At 42.8% G+C, this 25,915-nt stretch overlaps 1 protein-coding gene across 1 annotated transcript; it reads left to right on the plus strand.

Moving 5' to 3' along the window:
- On the plus strand, nt 1-17,152 carry AP1S3 (adaptor related protein complex 1 subunit sigma 3). Its single transcript, XM_039556623.1, has 5 exons — nt 1-82; nt 13,266-13,444; nt 14,646-14,754; nt 15,702-15,839; nt 16,638-17,152. The coding sequence occupies exons 1-5, from the start codon at nt 80-82 to the stop codon at nt 16,671-16,673; spliced, it is 465 nt and encodes a 154-aa protein (XP_039412557.1). The 5' UTR covers nt 1-79; the 3' UTR covers nt 16,674-17,152.
- The last annotated feature ends 8,763 nt before the right edge of the window (nt 17,153-25,915 follow it).

Genomic DNA, 25,915 nt, shown 5'->3' on the forward strand with positions numbered 1-25,915 from the left:
TGCGGCCCGGCCTCACCTGAGCGGGGCGGGCGGAGCGGAGGCGGCCGGGCCCCGCCGGCTCCCAGCCAGGCGCCGCACCATGGTGAGTGAGCGGGGCCGGGCCGGGCGGGAGTAGCCGCTTCTGCCCCCCGCAGCCGCGGAGCCCCGGGCCGCCGAGCCCCTCGACGGGCGCGTTGTCAGGGCACGGAGTGAGGCCGGGCGGAGCGGGGCTGCCCCGCGCCCCTCGGCACCGGCTGCGCCGGGACCCTGAAAGCCATTCCCAGGCGGGTTCGAGCAAGGTTTGCTTCTGTTTGGGGAAAAAGAAAGTTCTGTTCTTTTGCTTTTTGTTTCCCGACCCTCGGGGTGAGTTCGGGTCACGCCGAAAGCCTGTGATAGACAACCAGGAAAACAAGGCTGTTACAGACAGGTTTTATAAAGTCTTCCTGTAACTTGAGGAGCTGAGGTGCAAGTCGGCTCCAATGCCTGGAGAAGGATCGAATGAGGTTTCTTATGGATCTGTCTTTAGGCTGAGTGGTGACAAAGTGGGTCAGTGTTGGGCAGTGGGTTTTCTTGTGACAGGATCGTTGGGAAGAGCTTTTCCCCAGGTATATTCCCTGGTGTCAGGTAAGTGGAGGGCTTGGACAGTAGCATCACCTCCAGCTCGGGCACTTCTGCGCCACTGCCGGGTCTCATGGGAGTTGTTGGGATTTGGCTTCATCTTTGCATCAGGTAATGCATCAGCGAGAGAGCAAATGGGTCTGGTTCTGTTCATTGTGTATCGGTTCACCAGTCTTTCTGTGCGACCCGGCTCCAGGGCTGGCAGTGGCTTGTTTGAGCTTGGAAGGGACAGCAGCCCTTCAGGTTAAAGGGCTGATGGGCAGGATCCGGGACGGGAGACCCTTTGCCTCTCCAGTGCTGCGCTTGGTAGTGGTGCTGAGATCAGAAAAGGTTGCTGTGGATGCTCTTTTGTTAAGCACGATGGCCAACATCTTGAAAACAATTGGCTAGATTTTCCCCAGGGGGAACTGCGGGCTCACGAGCAGTGAGATGGTCAATAGTGCCTCTTAATAGAGAAACCATCTCGATGCTTGTTAATTCAGGCTTGAGGCAGGTTCTAGGGCATGCCCCGAGCTGCTGTCTTGCACAATTTCCCCATTGTGTGCACCTGTAATACCAGTTACTAGCAGTGCAGCTGAACAGAAGTCTCTCAACTCCTTCAGTGGAGGCCAAGTGCTGTTGTTTGTCTCTATCCTCAAAGGCAGAGCTGTGTTGTTTCTCTTCAGTGGTTTAGCCAGAATGCTAAATATGCGTTAGTGTCCTGTATTTAGAAAGGTGTACCTGTCATTGTATTTGCAAATAGAATGTGCACAGTAATGAGTTTACAGATGGCAATGCAGTCTCCACACCTTAAGTCCCCATAGAGATGTAATTTTTCTGGTTACACCCTGAGACAGCCCTACATACCGACTTCCCTCTGGTAAAGCTTATGTAAACAACTGGAGTTCCTATTTTGCCCTTGAAGGTCAGTAAATAGGGCAGCTGATTTCAGGGAATCTGATCTCAGAACTCTCCTTGACGTATGTACTTTGCAAATGCCAGTTTTCAAAGCACTCATGATGGTCCCAGGGGAGCACTGCTTACAATTAGTGCTGTTCATTGATGATTTGGAGACTGGCTGCTGTTTTGATGGTTAGAATTTTACAAGGTGAGTGTGCATTCTTACAAGTACAAATTTTATTTTTCCTTTTTTGAGGCCATAGTACAAATACTTGCTGGTGTTATTGCATTATGTTAGTGCTGTCAGCCTTACCCTGTTCTTCTCTTGTGGGTCTGGTGCGGATGAAACAGTGCTTTTGTCAGGGAACTCTTGCTTTAAATTCCTCTGTCATCCAGTCTCTGGAAAGGGGTTGTTAACACTGGGTTATGAGTCAAGAAATAAGGGTTTGCTGGGTTACAAACGAAGAATAAGCCTTATCCAGGTTCATGAGTGATGAGCTTTCAACAGGTAATTGAAACTCCATACACTCATTCCTCTGTCTTGGAATGACAGGGTTGTGCTTGCCACCGTTTTCTGTGTTCTGAGATGGAATTAATGGTTCTTGTGCAAATGGTACCATGTCTTAGTAAGAGGGTCGTTCCAGTTGTTTGCTCTCTTTTTCTGCAAATTTCCTGGCAAGTTTCAGGGAAGAGTCTGCTTAGCAAAGGTGACTTCATATCCTGCTGAGAAACACAGCTTTTGTACCCAACTGCTGCTTTGTGACATGTTTTTTTTAAAAAAAAGACTTTTTAGAAAGACTAAATTCTGCTTTCTGACATACATGGGTGCAGCAGAGATATATGTCTTTAGGATTGCTGTCTCAACAAAGTCAAAGAGTGAGGAGAGAGCACAGAGGAGAAGAAGATAAGTCTCCCCGAGGACGTGTTTCTGTAGTCTCTTGTGCCTGTAAGTGTTGCAAAACCTCGATCCTACTGCTGCCTCAGTGTTACCAGTATTACTTTTGTGAATAAATACAGGGCTCTGCTTGCATAGCTCTGAATGCAGAATTGGTGCCTGTATAGTAAAGGGTCTGATTCCCTCCTACCTGTGCTACTCATCATTACAGGGAGACAAATTAGTACTTGTGGGCATGATCTGAAACCCTGGAGAAAGATCAAAAGAATCCCATTGAGCACAGTGGCTCTAAAAATGTACTTGGCCTGAATAGAAAAAGGAGTTGGCAGGCACTGTTTCCACTTAGCAAGACATTTGACAACCAGTCACTGATCTTGAAGCTGGGGTGGAAATATTAGTTGCTGTGACTGCAGCTGCTGACACCTGCCTAGTGTTTGGAAATGAGCTCTCAGCTCTTCTGAATATTGATCTAACCAACACTCTCAATGCCCTTAATTGTTAAAATGGACGCAGATCTGCAAAAGATGTTTTCAATGATGCACAGATTTTACTATTTACAGTTCTAAGAATGACTGCTTGTTTTCCACTCATGATACAGCTGTGTATTGGCCTCACAAACACTAAGAACTTTGCCTCTAGACATTTACCTCTGAAAGGCAAGAAGGGCAACAGATTAGAACAGAGGAGAGGAGAGAAAATCACAAATAAATTATTCTGTTGTTCAAGGCAGCAGTTCTTATGCTACATGACAAAAAAAGTTCATGTGGTATTTCTTTGTTAATTTATCTTGTAGTGAAGTTTTGCTGTGGTCGTACATAGTGGCAATGGAATGGCATCCTGTTTAGAAGATCCTGAGTAGACAGACTTCTGCTTGGAAAGAGGTCACTGTAGGGGAAGTGATAGAAACACATGAAATCATGAACACTATAAAGATTGGTTGCTACACAAAGAGTCAGGGTGCATCCTGTGAAATTTTTGGGCACTAAATGTATAAAAAATAAATGGGAATACTTTTTCACAGAGTGTAGATAACTGGTTTTGATCCACTGCTGAGGGTGCTGTGGGTGTCCCAGTAGTTAGGCAGTTCATTGAGGGTGGGGCCACAGTTACGTTCTCTGGATGCAGTTTCTCTCCCTGAATCCTTAAACCTGCGATTACTGGAGACAGGACTACCAGAGTGAGTTTACAAATGCCCTGTTCCTTATGCTGTGCTCTTCTGGAAGCTGCTTAGATTAGAGTACAGCTCAGGGGATGATCCATAATCTGGCATTCTGTTATTCCCTGTCATTCAGCTGGATTTTAGAATACCATTTTGTGGGATTTGTGAGGAAAAACGTTTTTTAGGGTTCTTCTTTGGAAGACCCTGACTTGCCAGTTTTGGATGTTCCTTTTCCAAGTGCTCATGACTATTACAGGTTGTCACTGTTTAATGCTGGAGCCCGCTCAGGCCATGCAGGAATTGCAAGGCACACTTTACTGTCTCTGGGTAATAAGATCATTTCTGAAAAGCAGAAGAAATGTTATGAAATGTTTGTGTTTTTTTAATGTCTTCACTCAACAAATAAGGAAACTGCAGGCATGTCTCAGAGCCAGGAGTTACTAGGATGTAGAGTGCCTGGAGGGCTTTAGAGAAGGCCATAGTAGCTGTAGACAAATGCAGGAAGAAGGCTGGAGTGGTAATGGGCAGCTGGGTCTGTCATGAGGCAAGAAAATGACAGATTTTGCTGCTTTTCTGTGTCTTTAGTTACTTCAAAATCCCATGCTTTATAAACAGTCCCGTGGACCTTCTGAAGCCATCAGTTCCCTGCAAGAAGCAGCAAAAGGACAAAATTATGAAAGTACTGAGGAAACTGGTGGGTCAGGGAGGGCAGATAGAGCTGCCCCTCCCTGAAGTACTTGAAACATTTACTCTTTGGCATCCATATCAGGCATTTCTGTGAGCCAGTCCTGGTCTTGCCAGTGATGCCTAAATTAAAACAATAATTCTCATGTGAAAATAATTCTGTATCTTGTGTATCCAGCTACATCCATCCCTGCCCATTCATTTCCCTACTATCCTATTCCTGCAGGCTGTCATCTGCATTTTCTTGTGTGTGTTGGCTCTGTGCTTTCTTGAGTGGCCACCCCTGGGCCTTTGCATTTCTGCAGATGGTGCAATGTAGAGAGGGAGTTGCAAGATCCGGTCCTGCAAGCATGGCATTTCATTTGGGAGTAGGAATACAGCATGCCGAGGCATTGGGGTAGGAGGGGAAGGTGCAATTTACATTTGTGTGTTTGAAGGCAAGCTTGGCATGCCTTTCTGGCCAGACATGCCTTTCTGGCTTGGAATGGCCTGGTGTGTGTTTCTCAACATTACAGACATAACCCCAGGTACTCTATGCACCAGTGTTTTTTCCTTCTCTAGCTTGCTGAGCTTATGTAGGATGTCCATCTGCTCTCGTCTGTTAGGAAGGGCATGAAAATCCCTCTTCACTAACCAGTAAATGTCTATTGTTGCCTTGCTGCTTGCTGTTGGAGCTTGGGGATGGCTTTGCTCAGACGCTTGCAGTTCTCAGTGCCTTGTTAACCAGCACAGCAGCTCTGTGGTCACCATCCTCTGCTTAGTCCCCTGGGGTAAGTGATGGGCACAAACCACAAAGGAATGAGAAACAGACTCACTGTTGTTGAATAAGATGCAGAAATGTACCATGTTGTGCCTTTGTCATTCAAGGCTGTGTGCTGGAAGGAGAGCAGGTGAAGTGTTGGGTGAGTGGTTTGTGCTCTTGAGTTCTAGAGGAGCCATGGGAAGGGCTGCATGAAGCTCTCAACAGCCTCTTGGCTCAGGAGATGGGATGGGAAAGAGGCAGTACCTCAGGCATTTCCTTACTTTCAAGTCTCATGACAAGACTCGGATAAATAGCAGAATGAATTTGTGGTCCTTTCTCATTCTAGAGGCTAAATATTGGGCCAACATATAAAGCATTTTGTGAGATCCTCTGCTCTGGCCCTTTCTTCTGTAAACAATGGTTGCTTCTTTTATGTTTATGCTTAGGTTAAATCCATGGGTTTTTTACCTTAATGAAAAAATGCCATTTAAAAGGGAAAGTTGAGAATTTCTCTATTGAAAATGCCTAAATTCAATGCTTCAGTGTTTCCAAAAGATTATCCCATGCTCTTTCAGAGTAATAAACATGATCTGAACTCATGTGTATCTTTGGCCCTTTTGGAGCTCAGGTTTTCTGTGAACATCTTTGTTGGGAGCTGGAGGAATGGGTGTGAGGCTGCTGTCAACCTGCACTGTTCCTGTTCCACCAGACATGGGAATCCCCAGGCTGGAGCAGTGTCTGTCAGCTGCCTGAGGAGCCAGGGAAGCTTGTCACCTTCTGGGAGTGCCTGCCCTGTCCCAGAGCAAAGATTTTTAACTTTGCTCCTAGAGAGGTCAGAGGCAAGGGAAGGGCATTGCAGTGCCTTCATGTAGCAGGGCTTTGCAAATAACTGATAAGGCAAAGTGGAAATGAAACTAAAAGAGCTGCACCTTTTTCTGGAATCCACTGGGTGAGATTTTAGCTCTGTTTCTTCACTAGGAGTTCAAGGAACAGACTGGAAAAATATCTTCCTGTGACTGTGAAGTACACTGGGGTTGTAGTGAATTAGGTGTAGCTCTTGGCAGCTTGTTCAGCCTCTCCCTGGTCTCTTCCTCCTTGTAGTAACCTAATGAAGGTGTCCTCTGCCTCCCAAAAACAGGTAAGCAAATAAAAACACCTCTAAGAGGCCAGCCTAGGAGGCAGAGGGGATGTGACTACCTAGTTAATAATTGTTTCAAATCTCTTCAAACTGCTGTTTTCTGTGAGCTCAGCCAGCTCGCATGCCTGCTGTGTCTGTCCCGTGGCCGGCATGGAAGGGACAGTGGTGTGGCTGCTTCCCACGGCTGTGCTGCAGTCCCTGGCCTGCTCTCCTATGGCAGAGCCTGAGGCAGCTTTTATGCAAACTCCAGCTAGGATCTGTTCTTGCTTATTACCTGAAAACTGGAGTAATTCCACTTGCAGCAATAAAAACTTAAGAAAATCGAGAGTAATTGTCCTCTGTAAAAACTGGGTGCCATTGCCTGCATCTACCCCTGTGGAACTGTTTTGGGAAGCTGTGCTGCCTCTGCTCTCCAGAGCAGTGCAGGAAATGCAGCGTTGATGTTGGTGGGATAGCCGAGCATGTGAGGAGGAGGAGGCACAGGCATGCCTGTGCTGTGGAGGGGACGCTGGGGAAGGAATGCCACCAGTTTATGAGGAATGAGCCAAGGTCGGGAGGACTCTGCTGGATGTAGAGATAAGCGGGAGCAGAGCCGGAGGGAGATTGTGGGGCACTTACAGGGCACTTAGAAAGCTCCTTGAGCCTTGTTTTCTGGTCCTTAGGTAGGGATCGGAAGTGAGAAGCTTGAGCTCAGCTATACTGTTGTGATTGTAGTTTTATTTAATTCAAGTGAGGCTATCAAGAAGGTTGTTGCTGTCTGGATCGATACCATATGTTATAAATATCCGTCAAATGCTGGTGTGCTCGTCCATTTAACATCTTCAGTAATAAGATAAGGGTGACTTCTGCATCATGAAAAGCATAAAATCAATGTGTAGCTATGGTCACGTGTGCCTGTAATGATCTGGCACAGCTTTTATTGCAGGGACTTTGGATGTATTGTTTAGGGGAAATTGCTCAGAAATATTCCTAATGGAGATTAAATGAGGAAGAATCATGTGCCAGGTAGGCAGCAATACACTGCTTCGGGATTTCTGTGTTGCTGCGTTTGTGCTTATTTTCTTTTTTCTTACTTGCTTACATCATGCAGACTAAGTACATGTTTTAAATTTTAAAGCTGAGAGCCAACAGTATTTAACAAATATCTGTCAGCTCCTGTGCTGCTGCGAATTAATGTTTTAGTGACAGAGTAAACAAGTAAGGAAATTAATGTTTTTAATATATTTTTAAGTAGTCTGTTTTGAATTTTACATATTTGCTTTAGAAGTGTCTGAAACCCGAGAGTGTATATTAAAGGTCAGTAGCCAGATGGGATTTCATGTAATAGCAGAATACCAAAATACCTTTACTTGAGTGTGTTAGTATTCTGTCTTGTCCTGATGTGGGTAGATTGTTAGTAGGTCAATTGTTCTCTGTTCAGTACATCTTTTTCATTTCACCCTAAACACCTGGCATTCCAAACCAACTGTGTGTTCACAGTATAGGTGGTTTTTTTTTTTTTTAATTTCAGTATTTACTTTCCTCTCCCTGCTCCGAAATAAAACAAAAAACCCCACTAAACAAAGCAAAAACTAAAAGGAATTTTTTATTCTTGAAATGTTTTGGGGATTAAAAAAAAAGCTAATGGCTGGAATAATGTGAATGTTCATATTTTTTTGAAGAAAAAAATTATTGAAAGTAGGTTTTGTTCATTTTCAGTTGTGATGTGAAAATAAATACTGATAAAAAATCTGGATGCCTATGTTGGGAAATAGATTCTTTCATATCAGAGGAAAGAATGAAAAATAGTAAAAGAGAAGCAGAATATGAACTTAACTAGACTAAAACAGTGGCAGCAGATCAAGCAGACTTCAGGGGAATCAGAATAAGTTAAAAAGGAACTTTATCATAGCAAGTCGCTTCCTCTCCACCAGGTACAGCCAGTCAGTCTGGTTTTCCCCAGGCTCATGCTGGCAGCTAAAGGTCTGGATTTTCATCCCACTTCCCATTTTATGTTGTCTGGGAATTTTCGTTGGTTAGCAGGTCCTGTATTGTCTGTTGCCCTACAGGAAGTTTTTAAGGAAAGATGAAATTTTCCACTCTCTGCCAAGATGTCTGTTTAAGCAATTCCTAATTTGCAAATTTTACTTACATGTGAGTTTCAGCTGTCTGTTTTATAAAGGTGGCTTTGATTTTGGAGGGCTCTTAACCGAATTTGGAGAGGTTACAGGTGAAGCAGAGTGTAAGCCCAGAGCTGCTGGAGTGACAGAGCTGCCTCACCGAGCAAATCCTTGCCCAACCAACCGCTCAGACAGGAAAGGATTCTTGCTGGTTTTTTCTGCAGTCTTCCTCTTCTGCCTTCCCTCCCCTGAGGCTCCTCGTAGTGTTCCTTCTCTATCTTCCTCTCCTCCCCCAGGGACATGGAGCAGCCAGATGCCACAGAACAGGTTTGAAACCAGTCAGCAAATGTTACGCAGGTTGAATTACAGGAGGAGGAGAAGCAGTTCTAGTGCACATTCTTCTTTCTCACAGTGGGGTGAATTACAGCCTCTTGCACACCCCTGGAGTTCACCTTGCAGGAATAAATGGGGCATCTTTTACATGTTTGTGTTATTGAAGAGTAAACTGGAGAAATTACTCTGGGAAAGGAAAGCCAGGAAAGCCCCTTCCCTGTGTATTCGTTTTTATCTGCTACCCCTGCAGGTGGTTTGTTGTGTATGTAGTGGAATACAGCCCTTTAGACAGTTGTACTAATTGTCGCTGATCAGGTTAAATTTTAAACCCTCTGTAAAGGCAGAAATGATCCAAGTTTGAAACCAGTGAGCCAGTTGTAATGTGTTTGATCTGTCTGAAGTGTATAATGGCCAAATACTGGGGAAGGCTGCACCAAAGGGGACCTGCAGTCCTGGCAGGGAACAGTCCAGAAGACAAGCTTGAGTGAGCTGCTTATCAGATTATTACAGCCCATTAGTTAAAGAAGGAAAGGTCTTCCAAGGAAGGTGGAAAGAAATCACAGTGTGTGTTAGTTTTACATATCTCTTTTATATTTGCTGTTCATGAATATCCAAACCTTCCGTATTTTGCCTTTTTTAATATCTGGTTCTATTTACTGGTAAATTATTTCATATCAAAATCTAGCATTTGATTTTTTCATAGCCCTGAAACTAAGTGTGTTGGTTTTTATCCTGGTACAGTTTTGTAGATCTTGACAGAACAGAAAGCCCCATAACTTTCCAACCTGTTATGTAACTTAGTGCTGCAATTGATTCAGAGATGCATGAGAAGGGGATAGAGTTCAAGTTTAGAAATCTGGTTTAAATATTTGGTTTAAAAAATACCCCATCAAACTATTTCCAACAGCCTGCAAATGGTAACCAAATGACTGCATTTTCTTACTGACGTTTATGGAGGTCATTTTGCATGGTGTTGTGGGTGGTTGGGTCTGATTCAGTAAACAAGCTAATAAAGTTACTCTGAGCTCCCAAACCAAAGCTTGTCTCCACAGACTCCACATGTGAAGGAATCCAATGCTCTCCTAGGAGCTGTATTCTTCATCCCGACCCACTCAGTCTCAGACCTAAAAATTCCCTCCGGTATCGCCCCTGAGTCTGGTGATTGTTAGTCACAGCCAGCATACCCTGGGATGGTAGGAAAGGGAACTAAGCACCCTGCTTTTTAAGGTATTCTGCTTGTAGCAAGTCATTTGCCTTTGTTTTCCTCTGGAATTGGAACTTTTAAAGATGAGTAAAGCATTTCAGGATAATCTATTCTATTGAAAGCCAACCAGAAACTTCCAAATCAACATCTGTCTTGTCATCAGTAGTATAGGAAAGCAAATACATTTTCACAGTCAAGGAGCAAGGAACAGATGAGCTGTTAGATTTGTGTTTGTGCAGTACTTCAACATTTCCAGGTTTATTGATGCATCAGAGTCTTTCCGGTGGGATGCGATGAACAGAGCCATGAGAGTGAGGAATGTGTTGTGTTGTGACAACAGTGGGGCTGGGCAGAGCAAAGCTGAACTGAATGGAACAGCATTGGATGTTGAAATTGAAAATGCTGAAAGCCATTTAACCTTTTAAGAATGTATCATTTACCTCCTGCAGAGTTCTCCAGATTGAAGGGGCTTCAGAAATTAGTAAAAGGAAGAACCAGAAGAGGAGAAACTCCCCACACTATTTTTGCTTCTAAGTACCTGCAGCATTCTACTATGTTGTTTTGTTACAGTAGTTCTGAGCTGGCCAGTGATATGTACCTAAGCTTGAGGGTGCACTATTTTGCTGCAGACTATAAAATTAGAATTGTGCTACAGTAAAGGCTTTACCTATTTTCTAGCTGTAGATATTTCTGTTATGATAAAATTGCCATGTGAGGTATGCAGTTATAGTCCACATATGAAACTGTGGGACAGGAGACCCAAACAAGGAGATTTTTGGAGCTTGTGTATGAATGTTTATGCATTTAGGAGCATTAATGGATATTTTCTGATTGGAAAGAACATTGCCTCGGCTCATTAAAGTGGTGCTGAGACATCAACTGCATGTGTAGAAGAAACAGTGGAGTTCTCAAAGCAGTTTCAAGTGAAGAGCAACTCACTTTCCTATGGGTGAAGCATAACATCCTGAAGTAACTAAGTCAGAAAGTGGTGGTAATATTCACAGTGATTCCCTGGTTTGTTGGTATTTAACCTTTTAGGGGCATACGGTTGCACTTCTGGAGATATATGTGTATTACTTGAAGGCACTCAGGTTTAAGGTCTCTTGTGTTCAACAGCTGACACTAAACCAGAATACCTTTTCATTTTCTTTCCTATTGAAACACTGCAGGCAAAGGATGCCACAAAGCTCAGTCTTACGCTGAACATGCCGTCAGCTTTTGATAGAGATTCGTTGACTCATTCCCTGCATTTCCAGTCAAATCTGATCATCCTCTCCTATCTGATGATTCAATATATTTTTAGAAATTTGTTTATCAAATAGCTGCTACCTGTATCCAATGACTTTTAGATGGACTCCCGCTGACCTGCTGCTCTTATCTGCTGTGGAACCTATGCTCTGCTTTTCAAAACACCCTCATCTTTACAAGGGCTGTGGAGTTAATGTGCTGTGCATCAAGCAAAATAGCCTTTGATTCAGCCAGCTCCTCTCTGCGGACAAGTGTATGAACAGTGAGTGCTGTCCCTACGTCACCTGGGAAGGGGTAACCCTGGCAGCTGGAAGATTCCCATGTCAAAACCCAGCTGGTAATATGAACAGAGAAAGGAAAAACTGTGGTGCTTTGCTCTTCACTGTAATCAGGCCATGTGTCCTGCCAGCAGCATACTAGTTTTTATTTAGCAAGCTTCTCTGGAGAGTATTACAGGACTCAACACAAGGCAGCTACAAAATCCTTGTAATTTTATCAAGCACATTAGACTAACTATGGCAAGAGCCTTAGTTCCAGCAGTAGATCCTGCCACAGACACATGACTAAAACAGTCCTCCTTTCCCTAAAATGATCCCACATTTGAAGTCTTTCTCAGTATAGTCAGAACTCTTATCTCCAGACTACTCAACAACTATGCAACTCAATAGCTAGAGAATGGTTCTGAATTATGAATGAAAGCATTGTTTAAAATCCAGTAGCTTTTCCTTTTTTTTTTCTTTTATGTAGAAGCTTCTCTGCTCAGAGTTTACTGGAGTGTGGAATGATTTTATCTTCACAGAAATCTGCACTGTAATCTTTATAGTGATTGTGAACATTAATTTATAATCCTCACTGTGGAAATGTAGTGATGGAATATAGGTACAGCAATAAACTGGAACAGGAAACAAGGAGCAGAAGTGTAGATTGAAAAACTCTAGGGAAGGATAAAGTTAGGCTAATGGTGAGGGATGTGGTAAGAGACCTGCTGGATTGGGGCTTTGCAAGGATTGGGAGCAAGTGAGGAAAGTGAAGCTCCTGTGCTTCTCCCTGGTCCTCCCAGGATCAGGGGAAGCTACCAGTCACTGTATGGACAACTGGCAGTGTACCTGTCATCATCCACATGGATGTGACTACGCTTAGACATCCTTCCTGCAAATCCCTGGGTCCTGGTATTGGTACTGGTGAGAACAGCAATCAGGAGGCCTGGCATGAACAGGGCGGTTCAGATGTCTTCGGCCATTAAAAACGTCTCTATCCCCCCTAGGTGGGGTTGTAGGGTTTTTTTTTCCATTTAGCAGATGTCCTGTTGGAGAAGGATGTTGTCCTCAAACTGATGTCCTGCATTCTTAAAGCCATTTCCATGCTCTGGGTGAATGGGTTACTGTACTGCTAATACACACTATGGTCAGTTATTTTAACCTGCTAATAGTAGTATTTGTATAAATGTGAATTGATACTTTCCTCCCAAAGCCCCACTGGCATTTAAAAGCTGGCTCTTATGTATTTCAGTAATACTGCTTATGTAAGCATGAAAAAATCATAGGTCAAACCTTGTAAAATTACAACTACCTTTAAATTTGAAATTTTGGAACAGTGTAGATATTGTCCTTTATTTAATACAGTATCACTCACTGCAGTCTATCCTTTGTCATTACAGTCGTCTGAGTTTCATAATATCCTGATTTCTTCAGTAAAACCAGTCAAGCTTCCTTTCCAAAGTAGGTTTCTTCTGCCCCTTACTGCCTCTTCTGGGAACGTGCTGCTTTGTGATCTGAAATAGTCCAATATCAGAGTTGTTAGTGATTATAATTGCTATCTCAGTATTCGTATTTCTAGTCTTCTGCCACACTGATCTTGATTTCCCTGCTCCTGTTGTGGATAAGTCTTTATTCCCTTCACTGAGGTATCTGATTTTGCTGGAGGAGGGGGTGGTGCCCTCTTCTCACCACTGCAAAGTGGTGATGCTCCTCCTGTTCCCCAGGGCAGGGGCAGAAAACGAAGCAAAGCTGCTGTTTGCACAAGGTAAGGAGGGTGGGTAGGAGAGGATGTAAAGTGTTTGCCTAGGGAAGAGGTGCCACAGGGAGGGGAGAGCTGCCTGGGAAAGGACTAGGAGAGAGGAGGGATCTTTCCCATGCTGAGCCTCCCCCAGACCTCACTGACACCATGTCCAACCATCATGCCAGGGCTGGAGATGTGTGGCCAGGACTTGGATTTCTGGTGCTAGGCAGAGGAATGCTCTTCCCTGGTCATGGCCCTGGTGTTAACCATGTTGCTTTGTTTACTCTAGATACACTTTATACTGCTGTTCAGTCGGCAGGGGAAGTTAAGGCTTCAGAAATGGTACACGACGCTACCTGATAAAGAGAAGAAAAAGATCATTCGAGAAATTGTTCAGATTATTTTGTCTCGCAATCAAAAAACAAGTAGTTTTGTTGACTGGAAAGACCTCAAGCTTGTTTACAAAAGGTGTGAGTAATTTTGCAAGAACATATAATCACTATTCATATGAATAACATGCTAGAAGAGTCAAGATAAAGGCTCACTTGAAGAAAAGCAGGAAACAACACTCATGGTGCTGGGCTGAGTCAGGAGCATGCCATTGGCAATCTGGGTATAACAAGGCAGTGTCTCTGGACAAACCAGCAGGGTAATTGTGGGGTGCAGAATACTTGTACAGAGTCTGTCAAATGAGAAAAACAGGAGTAACCTAATAAATATTAGTGTTTAGAAGGCTTTAGACTTCCCTGCTCCTTCAGATTCGCCAGGGTAGCCTGGCTGAGACTTATGTGCTGGGTTTTATCGGCTGTGGAGGTTGCAGGAACTTTTCCAGGGCACTTTCATAATTTTGTCAGGTTTTGTTTTTGAGATATTTGTTGCTCTGGAAGGTGTTAATTCCCATTTCCTTTTCCAAAGAAATCATTGGTCCCCAGTTACATGATGCCTAATGTCAACTGTCTGTTTAGTCTCCTAAAGCTGTAGCAAACAAAAGTAGCCTTAAGGTGTAGCACACTGGGTAAATGAAACATCTCCCATTTAGCAGAAATTGAGTTCCATGCTGCAAAGATAGGGATATAAACATCTGACGAGGAGCTGTGACAAATTGGCCTCCAGCCAACAGCATCAGCAAGCTGAATGGATCTTGGCTTGGTTTAAACATAAAGTTTTGATGCAACTTAGTTACAAAGCTTGTTTGGTCTAAGCAGTTTCATGCATTCTGGCCTTATGTAAAACACTGTCATTTGGCAGCCAGCAGGCTTGTTGAGATGTAACTCCTTTCACCTTTATTTTTGCCTTATTTTTATTTTTTAATTAGAAGGGGTAGCTTGTCTTCCAGTTTAATTAACCTCACTTACTGTAGTGCTATTGCAGCAGGTAGAGGAGACCTGAAAGTACTACTTACTACTGATTTAGTGCTTGTTTTATTATGTCCAGTGTTACAGGTGTCCCACTTTACCAAGGGTGGAGTTGGTTCTTCTAATTAAAATAATAATTTGTTTAAAATTACCTGGTCTATTAAAGTGTTTTCTGGAACACAATAAGAATGAAAGCAAATGGTTGTTTTAGAGACTAGATAGGAATTAAATGTCATATGAATGACCTCTAAGAGATGAGCAGAGCAGTGAGGTCCCAGCTGTTCACCCCCATGTTTTTGCCTTTGTTTCCCCAGGTATGCTAGTTTGTATTTCTGCTGTGCAATAGAAGACCAGGATAATGAGCTCCTGACACTAGAGGTCGTACATCGATACGTGGAGCTCCTGGACAGATACTTTGGAAACGTAGGTTTCACTTCCTCCCATGAACTCGTTCCTGTCTGTCTGATAAACAAAATTATGTGCAGCTGATTTGCTTTGTGCTCCATACTTGCCCTGCAGGTGCTCACAATCCAGAATGAAATTAATGATTAAAGTATTTTATAAAATAGTGCTGAAATGATCAAATTGTTTTTCCATCCTTTTTCCACTCACCTGGAATTAATCTTGATGCTTTGTATATCTGTCTTGGGATAGAATTTGAAGGCAAAGCTTCAGGAAAAATTATTTTTAAAAATCCAAAACAGGCTAAAGTACTTTAATTCTCTCTCCTGACATCTTCAGATACACTGTTTTTGTTTGTTTCCTAATACTGTGTAACAATGAAGGACATAGAGGCAAAAGATAAAGTCAGTGTGTTTTTAAAGAAAAGACTTTAAGGAGGTCCAAATAAGTCTTTCAGTAAGTCTTTAGAGACTACAAGAGACCCATCTTTTCTATGAATATTTTTGAAATTATCCTGCCTACCTTAATTCATATTTTACTTAAATCAGTGTGCCGTGACTCACATCTGTACAGCCTCAAAACTGAAAAGCAGTTGGTGGCTGTTGGTGGGCAGGGAATTGTCTTTCTCCGTGAAACTGTGAATGTATGTAACCCATGTTACAAGGGCTATATAGGACCTGTGATAAGGTTAGTGGGCCAGGAGGTCAGCTTTGGTCTCTGAAAACCGGCATGAACTTAATAATAAGTGGAATATCTTTGCTGTAGGTCTGTATATGTGGAGAGAATATGTGCAGAAGCTTCAATATTACATAACATGCAGTTTGTTTCTTCAGCCTGCTACCTGCCACAGGGGTTCATATGCTGAGTATATTTGATCATCGCAACAGCCTTTGGCCCAGTAGTGCTTATGATACTGTAAAATACTGTAAAAGTGATTTAAATGAGGTTGTTGCCTTTTGTTCTGGCAGGTGTGCGAGCTGGATATTATCTTTAATTTTGAAAAAGCTTACTTTATTCTTGATGAGTTTATAATTGGTGGAGAAGTACAAGAGACTTCAAAGAAGACTGCAGTGAAAGCCATAGAAGACTCTGACATGTTGCAGGAGGTAAGGCAGAGGAGGACAAAAGGCAAACACCTCATCTTCCTACATCTTTCTTGTTTGACAGGAGATGAAAACACAGCTAGGCACTTCTGGTGCTTAATTATCCAAGTGTGTCTTACATTCAGTTTCAACAGGTACAACAGTGCAGTTACAAATAAGCTTTAAATTCAACCCTCTGGAATTACCTGGAGGCTTTTTATATAAAGCTGTTGCTCTCTCACAGTTTAACTGCTAGAGTTTATTAAGAAATAGTTTAAGATGTATCTAAGATATTTCTGTAATATATGAACATAATCTAAGGTTATATTTTATGTATATGTAAATACAGAAAAATCTCTTCTGTTTCACTAATACATTGGAAACGTGACCTACTATTAGCATTTAAAATTGGAAAGAGTATGTGCTGGAAAATTCTGCTTTCATTCAGAAGCACCTGTGTAGTTTTTCTGCAGGGCACAGATACAAAACCCTTATTCAGAACCCTGCAGGAATTCTCTTGTTGTAACTTGGAATGTAACTGGTACTGTTGAGCCAGGAATTGCAAAAGCAGTTGAATATGATGGGTTTAATTCGTTTTTATCTCAATAGTGAAGTATCCATCACAGTCCTGAAGGGAGCAGCAGATTTTAAACCACTCTATTACATGTTTTTAAAGCAGAATTATTTCTGCATTTTAATCAATGTGATCTAATTTCATGCAAAACTGCAACTGTCCTCAAAGAGGACAAGAAGGTTTCTATGAATATTACTGTACCACTCCATAAGGCAATACATCGGTTGTTTATTTGTTTTGTTTCCTAGACAGTGGAAGAATACATGAACAAGCCTGCATTTTAACGTTAAACTACCTGGAGAGAAAACTGCTGTATGCACCTCTAAAGTGCACTTCCTGAAATTGCTGTATGCACCTCTAAGTGCACTTCCTGAAATTGCTTCCCAATGTGCCAGATCCTCAGAGAAATACCGAAAACCAATAACTGAAGGGGTGTGTTTGTATGATGGTGAAGATGAAGGTCAGCTAATGTAGCAAAGGGTTTAACAATTCTGTGCATTGCATTACTCTGCATATGAGTTTCTCAGAGTTGTTATTACCCCAGTCTAGTTTCTCTTCTGGCTGGACTGAACTTTTGTTTTGCACCAGATCTTATAGCTATGGGTTTTGTCATCACAAAATGCTCCTTTGACAGTACTTTGCAGAGGTATTTTTACTAGTTTTGTTCACTGCTGACTGTATGACTCTACTTTTGTACAAATGTCTGTTATTTTGATGCAATGGTTATTCTGCTGTAATAATAATTTTTTTTCTAAAAGCCAAACTGTTGTGGGCCCTGATTTCGCAAACTTGTTGTGACAACATTAACCCTTGAAGTATGTGAGGAAATATGCATCTCTTTGGGACAGCCTCTTTCTTCCACTGTCTTCCTTCTCTTTTCTGCTCTGGTCTGCTAGTAAGACTGCTCCAACTGCTCCTAGAGTGCACTCCATGCCTCCATGTAATTTGGAAGACTGTTTGACTGAAGGTAGGCTTCTCTTAGGTTTAATGAATCCGTTTTTTGCTGCTGCATGCACATGGTCTATTTCTGTCTTTCTCCTCATTTTCCTATCCCCTTCCTAGTTCCCCTGGACCTCTGCAATGGCTCCAAACTTTGGAATTGTGCAGCATGAGTGCAGGAGAAAACCTGAAGAGAAAAAATCAGCCTTTGGAAGATAATCTCGTATATCTTTTGGTATCCCAAACCCCTATTTCCCAGTAGAGTTTTTCAGTCTCAAATTCACACACCTGTTGGGATGATCAGCTTTCTTGTAGTTGAAGATGGCCTGTTTTTGTCAAGGCTGGACAATTTAATCAGCTTTTTATAACTTTGCAAGCTGCAAAAAGGATAAAACAGTAGAGAGGAGTCAGCTGGGCTGTGTGCCCTCGTGTGTGTTGTGAACCTCTGTAGCCAAATGTGTGTGGAGCCAGGTGTGTTAACTCACCTTTCAGTGCAGTTTAGACTCTATACACTGATGGAACTGGCTTCCTTACAGAGATTGTCCTCCTTTAACAGAACCCAAAGCTCAGAGAAATTCTGTTTATCTGAGCCCATAACTCTCAGCTAGATGTTTTGTCTCTGTCAAATCATGAAATTACTCTATACAAAAATTAGGAAAGTTATCAGACAAATATGCCAGAATGATCCAACCATTGATTTGCATTCCTGTCAAGATGTATTTCCCTTGATTTCTGGCATGTACAGTCAGTATTTTCGTTCAGGGGTCTTTCTAATCTTTAAATGTCCTGCATGCTTACTCTTGTCATTGTTCTTTCCTTCCTTGTCTGTTTGTATCTTCCTACAGGAGGGGCACTGAGGGGTTGGTTGGAGGGTGGGGGCACCTTGACACAACACAACTTTGCTGATTGTCAGCCCACTCTTCTGCCTGTGCTTTCCAGTCTGTTAGTAAAACTGTGACAAACTGGTTCAGAGCATCATGTTGCTCTTTTTTATAATTACTTTATCCATCTGTTTTCTCTGTATTGATGTCGAAGGCATACTTTCAGCCTGGGAAAGACAGTGAAATTGCCGAAGGGCTTTTAATAGCTCTGAAGACATCCAATTTAATAGTAAATTAATGAAATTGTATGATTTGTGTTTTATTTTCTCATGGGTTGAAATGAAGTTTTTTAAAGTACAGTGTTTAATTGGTTAAGAAATCATTAACAAATCACTTCAGAATGTGCAAAGAGGCTCCTTCCGCTCTTTGCCTTTGTAAGTGACTTCTGCTAAGTGAAATCATCAGTAGGTTGGTTTTACTCCCTTTTGGAGCCATGCTGTGATTCTCTGACTCTTAGAACTGCCATGTTGGTTGAATTCTGAATTATATCAAAATAGGAGTACCAAAAAGATTTCTTGGTACGAATAAGGGTATCATAAGCCTGTCTTTTCAGTCATTTTGAGAAGAGCTAGAAGCTTCTTTCTATACCATTTCAAGTTGAAGAGAATTCCTGATGGAAAAAAGTAGTGGACTGGGTAGAGGTACTTATACCAGCCATATCAGTGTGGCATCTGAAATAAATAGCATTGCCAAACTGATGTATCCAATGTCAGCTTGAGAAGTGTGAAGGAATTAGTCTGGTAAGTGTGAAGGAGTTAGTCTGGTTTCCTTACCCCTGTGCAAAAATTCATTGGAATATGGTGTGCCTGTTGTGCCACCTGCCTCTGTGCTAAAAAGATGAATGGGAAGAATATTAAGTACTCAAAAAGAACTGCTGAATTATGTTCATGCTTTAAGAAACATCTACAGACTCCTGTTGCTTCTGCGTGTAGAAGAGCTCCACAAAGCAGGCAGGTGAGCCTTAGTTAATGTGATTTTTGCAAGTGTCAGCCTGCATACCTAAAAACGGGTGGGTTTGAAACATAAAAACTTGTATTTAAACTTTTTACAACCTTCAATAAGGGATCACTCAGCTAAGTGGTGGTGTAATGGAATTCAGTTCAACCTAGGTCTTTCTCCAAAGGGAAGAAGCCCAAATGAAACCCAGCTCTTGTCGGGTTACCTTTAGGTCACTTTCAGACTGCACTAGTTCCTGTCTTTGTGAACTTCATTGCCACTAACAGGACCCTACATGGCTTAGTGCACATAATCACAGCTTGTCAGGAGATTTATGTCTCCTGATGTCTTAGTTCCTTGATTTTTCCTAGAGCAGGAGGTGCATATATCTTTGTACATATTCACTAATCTCTGAAGCATTGCCATTTATATTTGCTGATGATGTTTCTCTTTCCAGCTTGCCTGATTATTCTAGGCAATGCTCAGTGTAAAGTTTTCTGAAATAACTTCATGAAATTATTATCCAAAAAAGTATTAGCAGGCTCCTTAAGTTTTCCTCGTCTCACCTTTTGCAGTTATCTAAACTCTCACCTTGCTGACAAGCTTCCAGCACACATCCTCGTTTGCAAAATTGCATTTACTAAAATAACCATTAATCATGGTCCTGTTACTAGCCTGGATTCCATTCCTTGCTTTCACCAGCTGTATGTAACAAAAAGCTGCTTGATTTTCATGTAAGCATCTCTACCTGGAAGATTCTTGGTGTGATCTTGCTGCTCAGTGGTTCGGACAGAACTGCTTCTCTCTCGTGCAACTATTTGCAACACATGAGTTGAGACATCTCTGAACATACCATGGCAGAAGAGACAGACATTAGACTGGGATAAAAATAAGTGTAATAATGTAAAAAGTATATTAAAAATGTGACAAATCATCGTGACTGAGAGGCAAGAGCAGCAGGATCTTACAGGATTCATGATTTTTTATAATTTTTGTTTCTTTCTTCATTGTGAATTTCTGAGTGTTCATTAAAAGGTGTCAATTCTTACAAATAACTTAAGAAAACTGACATTTAGGTTGCCTCCTATCAGCTTTTGTTTAACCAAGAGCCACTGAAAGTCTTCGACACCTTCCCCAGCTGCTCCTGCAGCTCACCCGTGCTTTCAGAAACCCCAGTGGGAAACTCATGGTAAAGTTTAGGTGTGATTCTGTGTCTGAATTTTCCTTGGACAGAATAATGTTGTACTTATAAAAGAATGAACTACTATCTTTTCCTTTATTCCACAGTCTTTTCAATAGAGAACACCTTTTTTATTCTCTGCTTAGCCCTGCATTGGAGTAATGGAGCATGCAGAACCAAAACATGAGGTGTCAGGAGGGGCTGGCTTATAAGGGAAGATCAGAGTGTAACAGTGTGAGTGGGGCTTTCAGAGATACCCAGAGATGTTCAGTCCACAGCCCCTCGAAATAACAAGGCTCAATGCACAGAGCTCAATGCACAGTTCACAGAGAGACAGAACTCCCATTCCTGCCTGTCCATGACGTTCTATTCCACTAAAAATGCGTTTGAAAGTATTTCTGTCAGCTCCTGCATGAGGGGGATGTTGCTCTCACCCTGCCTGAGATGACGAAACCCAAAGGTCTCATTTCTGCGGCTGCTCCCTATGGTGGGGTTTTCACTAACTTTATCCAGTGTCTTTCTGAGCATGTAGTCTGCATCATCATCATCCTGCATCATTTTGTTTCTGATTTAGAGGGCTGCCAGAACTCGTGAGCTCAGACCAGGTAACAGCGTCCTTCTGGAGGAGCTGACGACATTCCTGCTGAATTCAGTAGTGTGCGTGTTCCTTGGCAAGATCACAGTACAAATGAAATATAGCTGTTGATTTAAGTGTCTGTTAGGATATTTCAGGGATCTTTTTTCATGAAGATAGCTGGGCTGGGTTACAGTATAGTAGAGGAAGCTTAGTGTATGTAGCAGAAATAACAGGCTGTGCTGCAAGAGAGTTAATGTTTGCTGTCATGGAAACCTGTTGCCTTGGAACATGATTAATGAGACAGGCTAAGGGAAAGGAAGGAGCTATTCTTGAAATCAGTGTTCAGCAAACCCTAAGCAAGACTAGCAGTATAGAATACCATGAATTTTAGTTATTTCAAATTCTGTTGTCTAGTTCACTTAACCTTGTCTTTTTATTTACTTATTCAACAGATCTTGTAACCACAGGTTTTTGTGCAAAGAAAATAGTTGAAAGCTAATCCTTTGGCTGACTAGAAATAAATAGCATGTTACATGCACTCCCAATACACTACAAAATTTGTTCAACTTTTGTGGAAAGCACACATTGAAGACAAACTTGTGGCTGGTCTGGAATGCCCTTATAGGCCAGGGGACAGTAGCAGTTTAGCTGAGGATTTTGCCTTTTGACTGTAGCTGTAGGTTTCAGAGAGTCCAGGAATATGAGGTAGGGAACATTTCTGTGGACTTATCCATATGGAAAAATCTGATTACTCCTGTGTATTGGTGTGGTAAGATTGCTTTTCTCTAATGCTGAAAGGAAACTTGGGGAGGGGAACATACAAAAGGTGCCATCTCCTTTTAGAATTCCCACTGAGAATTCTCCTCTCTTCTGGAGTTCCTGCTCCAAACCCAATATGTATCATTACACACCAGATTCTGCAATGGGGAATAGAATGTTTCTCTCCTGAAGAGGTGAATTTTGTGTGTCTGTTGTTAAAAACAATGCTGAATGTAGAATCCCTAGTTACACAGGGTGACAAATTCATTATAGCATGCTGTGAATTTCAGCTGCCCTTGGACCAGGATCTTGCATGAATAAATTACCAGCAGCTCTAAGTCTTCCTGCCTTGTGGAGATCACACTTCAGGGCCCTCCTCCAAGCTGACAGTGAGGAGTCAGCCTTAGCTGGGCTGAGCTGACAATGATAAGTCACAAGGGAACTTCTTCATAGAAGTTTCAGGTGAAAGAATCTTCTCTTTTTATTTCTTGAGAGGGCTTAGGACATGGTTCTAGGTGAGTATTATGCTGGCTAATAGCTCTGAAGGCACAGTCTGACTATGTAACAAGAAGGAAATATTCTGGGAAAATGGAGAAAGAGCTGGCTGGGTTTGTAAGCTGACAGTGACACTGGGGCAAGGAAAGGTTTTTTCTGGTGTCTGTTGTCAAGGACAAGGTGGTCCTTATTTGTTCTGAGAAGAAAAACTGGCTTGGATAATGAGTTCTTGCTTGACACAGAGCATTATGTTGGCAACGACAAGAATGTTCTGCTGGCAAAAAGGTACCGCAGAGAGCAATGAAATATCGTAAGTTATTTTAAAATACAGTAGTAAAACATTGATTCATTCTGGTTGGGTTAATACGAGGAAACATCAACATTTAGCTTGACAGTTCTGTCTGAATGATGATGAATGTAATTAATTGCCATAAAGGTTATGTTGTAATATATATTCCAGCATTTATGTTTAAGTCTGGAACAAAAGTAGAAAGCCTAAGACCTCAAGAAAACTTGTTCATCCTTCAGTCCCAGGCAGGGTCAGCTGCACTTGAAGTGATGTTTTTGTAACTTCTTCAAATCAGCCTATGGTGGACATTTCTAAGGATTCCTGAAGAGTCTGCTCTGAAACTAAACTCCCCCTCTGAGATGAAATGCTTTTCCCAATGCCAGCTCCTTTATTGTAGCATAAGCCCAGTACTAGTTGTGATATCAAGCACAGATAAAGAAAAACCTCTATTACTTTTCCCTGCAGCAGCCCTTTGCGGGGTTCTCTGTTTTGCTGTCCAGCTCCCAGGTGATGCTCAGGAGCAGTGAAGTACAAGGCTGGCTGTGCCTTCAGTATGGGCTATAGAGGGGTTTTAACCTTGATTCTCTTGTGTGAACCATATTCAGTTGTGGTGATGAGCAGCCGGTCAGAAAATGTAAATAGCAGCTAAGCTGATGAAAAGCAGAAGCACAATTCCTTTCTCCTGTGTTCTTACACTAACTGCTCGAAACAGCTGTGGATTCAGCAAATACTTTGGGGTGTCCCCTGTTACAAACATGGAAGAAAGCTCAGATTGCTTTAATGGGGTACATGCATTTTTGAGTTTAAATTACCCCCTGCCTGGCTGGCTCAGCACTGAGGAAACAGCTATTTCTTTCCAGATGTAGGAAAAGGGGAGGTTTTTTTCACTGTTACAACTCTGGAGTCATGCTTTAAGATAAAATTAATGGAAATAAAGCTTGTTTAAATTCTAACAGGTTCTGGCTGTGAGTGTGGGGTTCTCACACGTAATTTTCCAGCTGGGAAGCAGTGGAAGAGCTCACCCCTAACAGGTAGGGCTTTTCTGGAGGACGGGAAACTTGAAATATGAAATCAGGTATGGTATGAAGGCAGACAGTGAAGGAAGGAATTACAAAAGGGATGATTTCTGGCTGTCTGGCTTCTCCTGTGGGGTGCTAGAGCACAGCTGGGCACAGCTGCACCCCAATGCCTGTGGAAGGGAGGGCTATGAGCACCTGTGGACAGCTGGTCTCTTGACAATGTGGTGGCCAGGTTAGTCCGTCCTGTTCAGCAGGTAAGTGCCCAAGCAGTGTCCCAGGATATGTTGGCTTGCAGGAGAGATGGGAAATGAAATCCTTTGGGACAGTAGAAGGAATTGAGGGGCTGGCAGCAAGACACAAGGGTTTGCTGTTGGTTGGTTTGTCCTGCCATGCGTTAACAGGCAGAGAAGCCTGTGTCATGTGCAGTGGAGGTTGTCATAATAACCATGTTGGTGCATCCAGTTCTCTCCTAAAGGGGAAAAATGAGACCCTAAATACTTGCAGATTACTCCAGTAAAAGGAAAAACTAGCAGAAAAGCAAATGGATTCTTAGAGAGAGAGAATGTCCATTTTCATTCTGTTCCATAATGAAAATACAAAATTTGTTTATAAGAAGGTACTGATGGTTGTTGAAGGGTTTCTGCTATTTTTTAAAGTAATGACTTTGTGTAGCTGCAGAAGGCCGTGTGTGAGGCCAAGCAGTGACAGTGTGGCAGGAGTGGAAGTGCTTACTGCTCCCCTTCTGCTCCAAGGTGATCCTGGCCAGGGGCAGGAGGGAGGACCTCCAGGTCTCTGGCACACAGCTTCCCCTTGGCACAGCTTGGGGAAGCAGAAATCTCTTGGTCAGGGATGGCAGCCAAAAGCATTAGAGAAGTCCCTGGTACCAGCTGGAGGGAGAGGAGGCAGACTCCCCTGCTTCCAGCATCCCTGCAGGAGCAGGGCAAAGAGGGTGAGCCACCCCACAGGAAGAAGAGACTTCTATAAGAGGGAAGATTGAGAAGGAGGCCTTCAGATGCAGTCTCCACACCATTTGGAGGGGAATACTTTCAGTGGTGTTATCCACAGCTTTCACTCATTCTGCTCTCTATTTCTGCATGGCTGCTGCCCCCATACCCTTTGCTGCTTTTTTGTAAACTTTCCCTGTTTTCTCCAGCCTTGTTTTCCTTCCTTTCCTCTTCCTGACATCTAGTCTTCCATAAACTCCCCTTCACCTCCTGTCACTTCCCTCTGTGCAAAGTCAGTTTAAAACGAGTAGAGAAAGGAAGGCAAGGCTCTGTCTCTCCAGGGACAGCAGAGCGGTGGAGCCTGGGAGCTATGTACTGCTCAGCCCTCAGCTCCTGCTGGTGGCACTTTCACCACCTTTCTCTCTTGTCTCCTTTCTGTGTGTGTTTCTGCCAATAATGCAAAGTCTGTTGAAAGGCCTTGTTTGACGAATGACCACATTTCTGGTGTTGTACTTCCCATTTCTCCTCCCTGAGTAACTGCAGAGCTCGGTCTAGCTCAGGTGAATTTTGCAGTATGTGATGCTTTGCATAGGGTGTTTCTGCTACTAGATCAGATGGCAGCTTGGTGCTTTTCCAAACTGGAATGTTACTTAGGGTCCAAATGTGAGATTAAGAGGCATAGGGAAAACTCAAGTCTGTTAGGACTTCATTGCTAATCAGTTCTAGAAAGATAAGCAAGAAGAGTATTTTCACTCACATTTTGGCATGTTTGTTGTCCAGAGTTAACTCGGGACACCCAGAGGGCATTTTGCTCTGAACTTTCCATCTCTGCTGCAGATCTGTTTGAGAAAACTGATTTGGGATGCAGAGACCCCACAGAAAAGCAAGCAGTTAAACCGAGCCAAGGCTAAGAATGTTAACAGAACCAAAAGGTCAGGCAGGAAACCCATTTCACACCAAAATGACAGAAAGATGGTGTTGATTTTGTTGATTATTTTTAAATAGAAAAGTGTGTTGGGCAGAGGCCGGTGTCATGGCAACCCCTGGCCTGTGTATAAGTTTTTTCTGCACCTTTTCTGTTTTATATGTTTGGTCTATCATTTCAGTCATTCTTGCCTTTCATACTGTGGCTGTAGCCTGAGCAGGCCCGGGGGAAAGGAGCTCAGGTGGGAGCACAGCCATACTCTGGCAGCATTTTCCATGTCTGGCACAAACTCTGTGTGTGTGGCTGGCCCCATGTTGCCACATGCACTTTGCAAACCTCAGCTTTGCTCCCTAACTGACTGACTTTGGTGAAGAGATGGAGCTAACAGCAGTATTTCTGCTTCCAAAGCTGTGCTGGGGAGGTCGGGATTCAGGAGCTGTAAGTGATGCTGCCCTCCAGTCAGCTGGGATTGGAGCTAAATATATCCCCTGCCCCTGCCACTGCCATTCCCAGCTGAGGAGTGGGAGCTGCTGCCTGGGCTCAGAGGAGGCTGGGGCTTGGTTGTGCTGCCTAAAGCTAGCA

Source organism: Corvus cornix, chromosome 9 (genome assembly GCF_000738735.6).
Source record: "Corvus cornix cornix isolate S_Up_H32 chromosome 9, ASM73873v5, whole genome shotgun sequence".
Taxonomy (NCBI): domain Eukaryota; kingdom Metazoa; phylum Chordata; class Aves; order Passeriformes; family Corvidae; genus Corvus; species Corvus cornix.

Excerpts from the sequence above, each read along its gene's own strand:
- AP1S3 (XM_039556623.1), top strand. Across the intron at positions 13,445-14,645 it reads CTCAAGCTTGTTTACAAAAG|GTATGCTAGTTTGTATTTCT; the intron begins GTGTGAGTAATT and ends TTGTTTCCCCAG. Across the intron at positions 15,840-16,637 it reads ACTCTGACATGTTGCAGGAG|ACAGTGGAAGAATACATGAA; the intron begins GTAAGGCAGAGG and ends TTTGTTTCCTAG.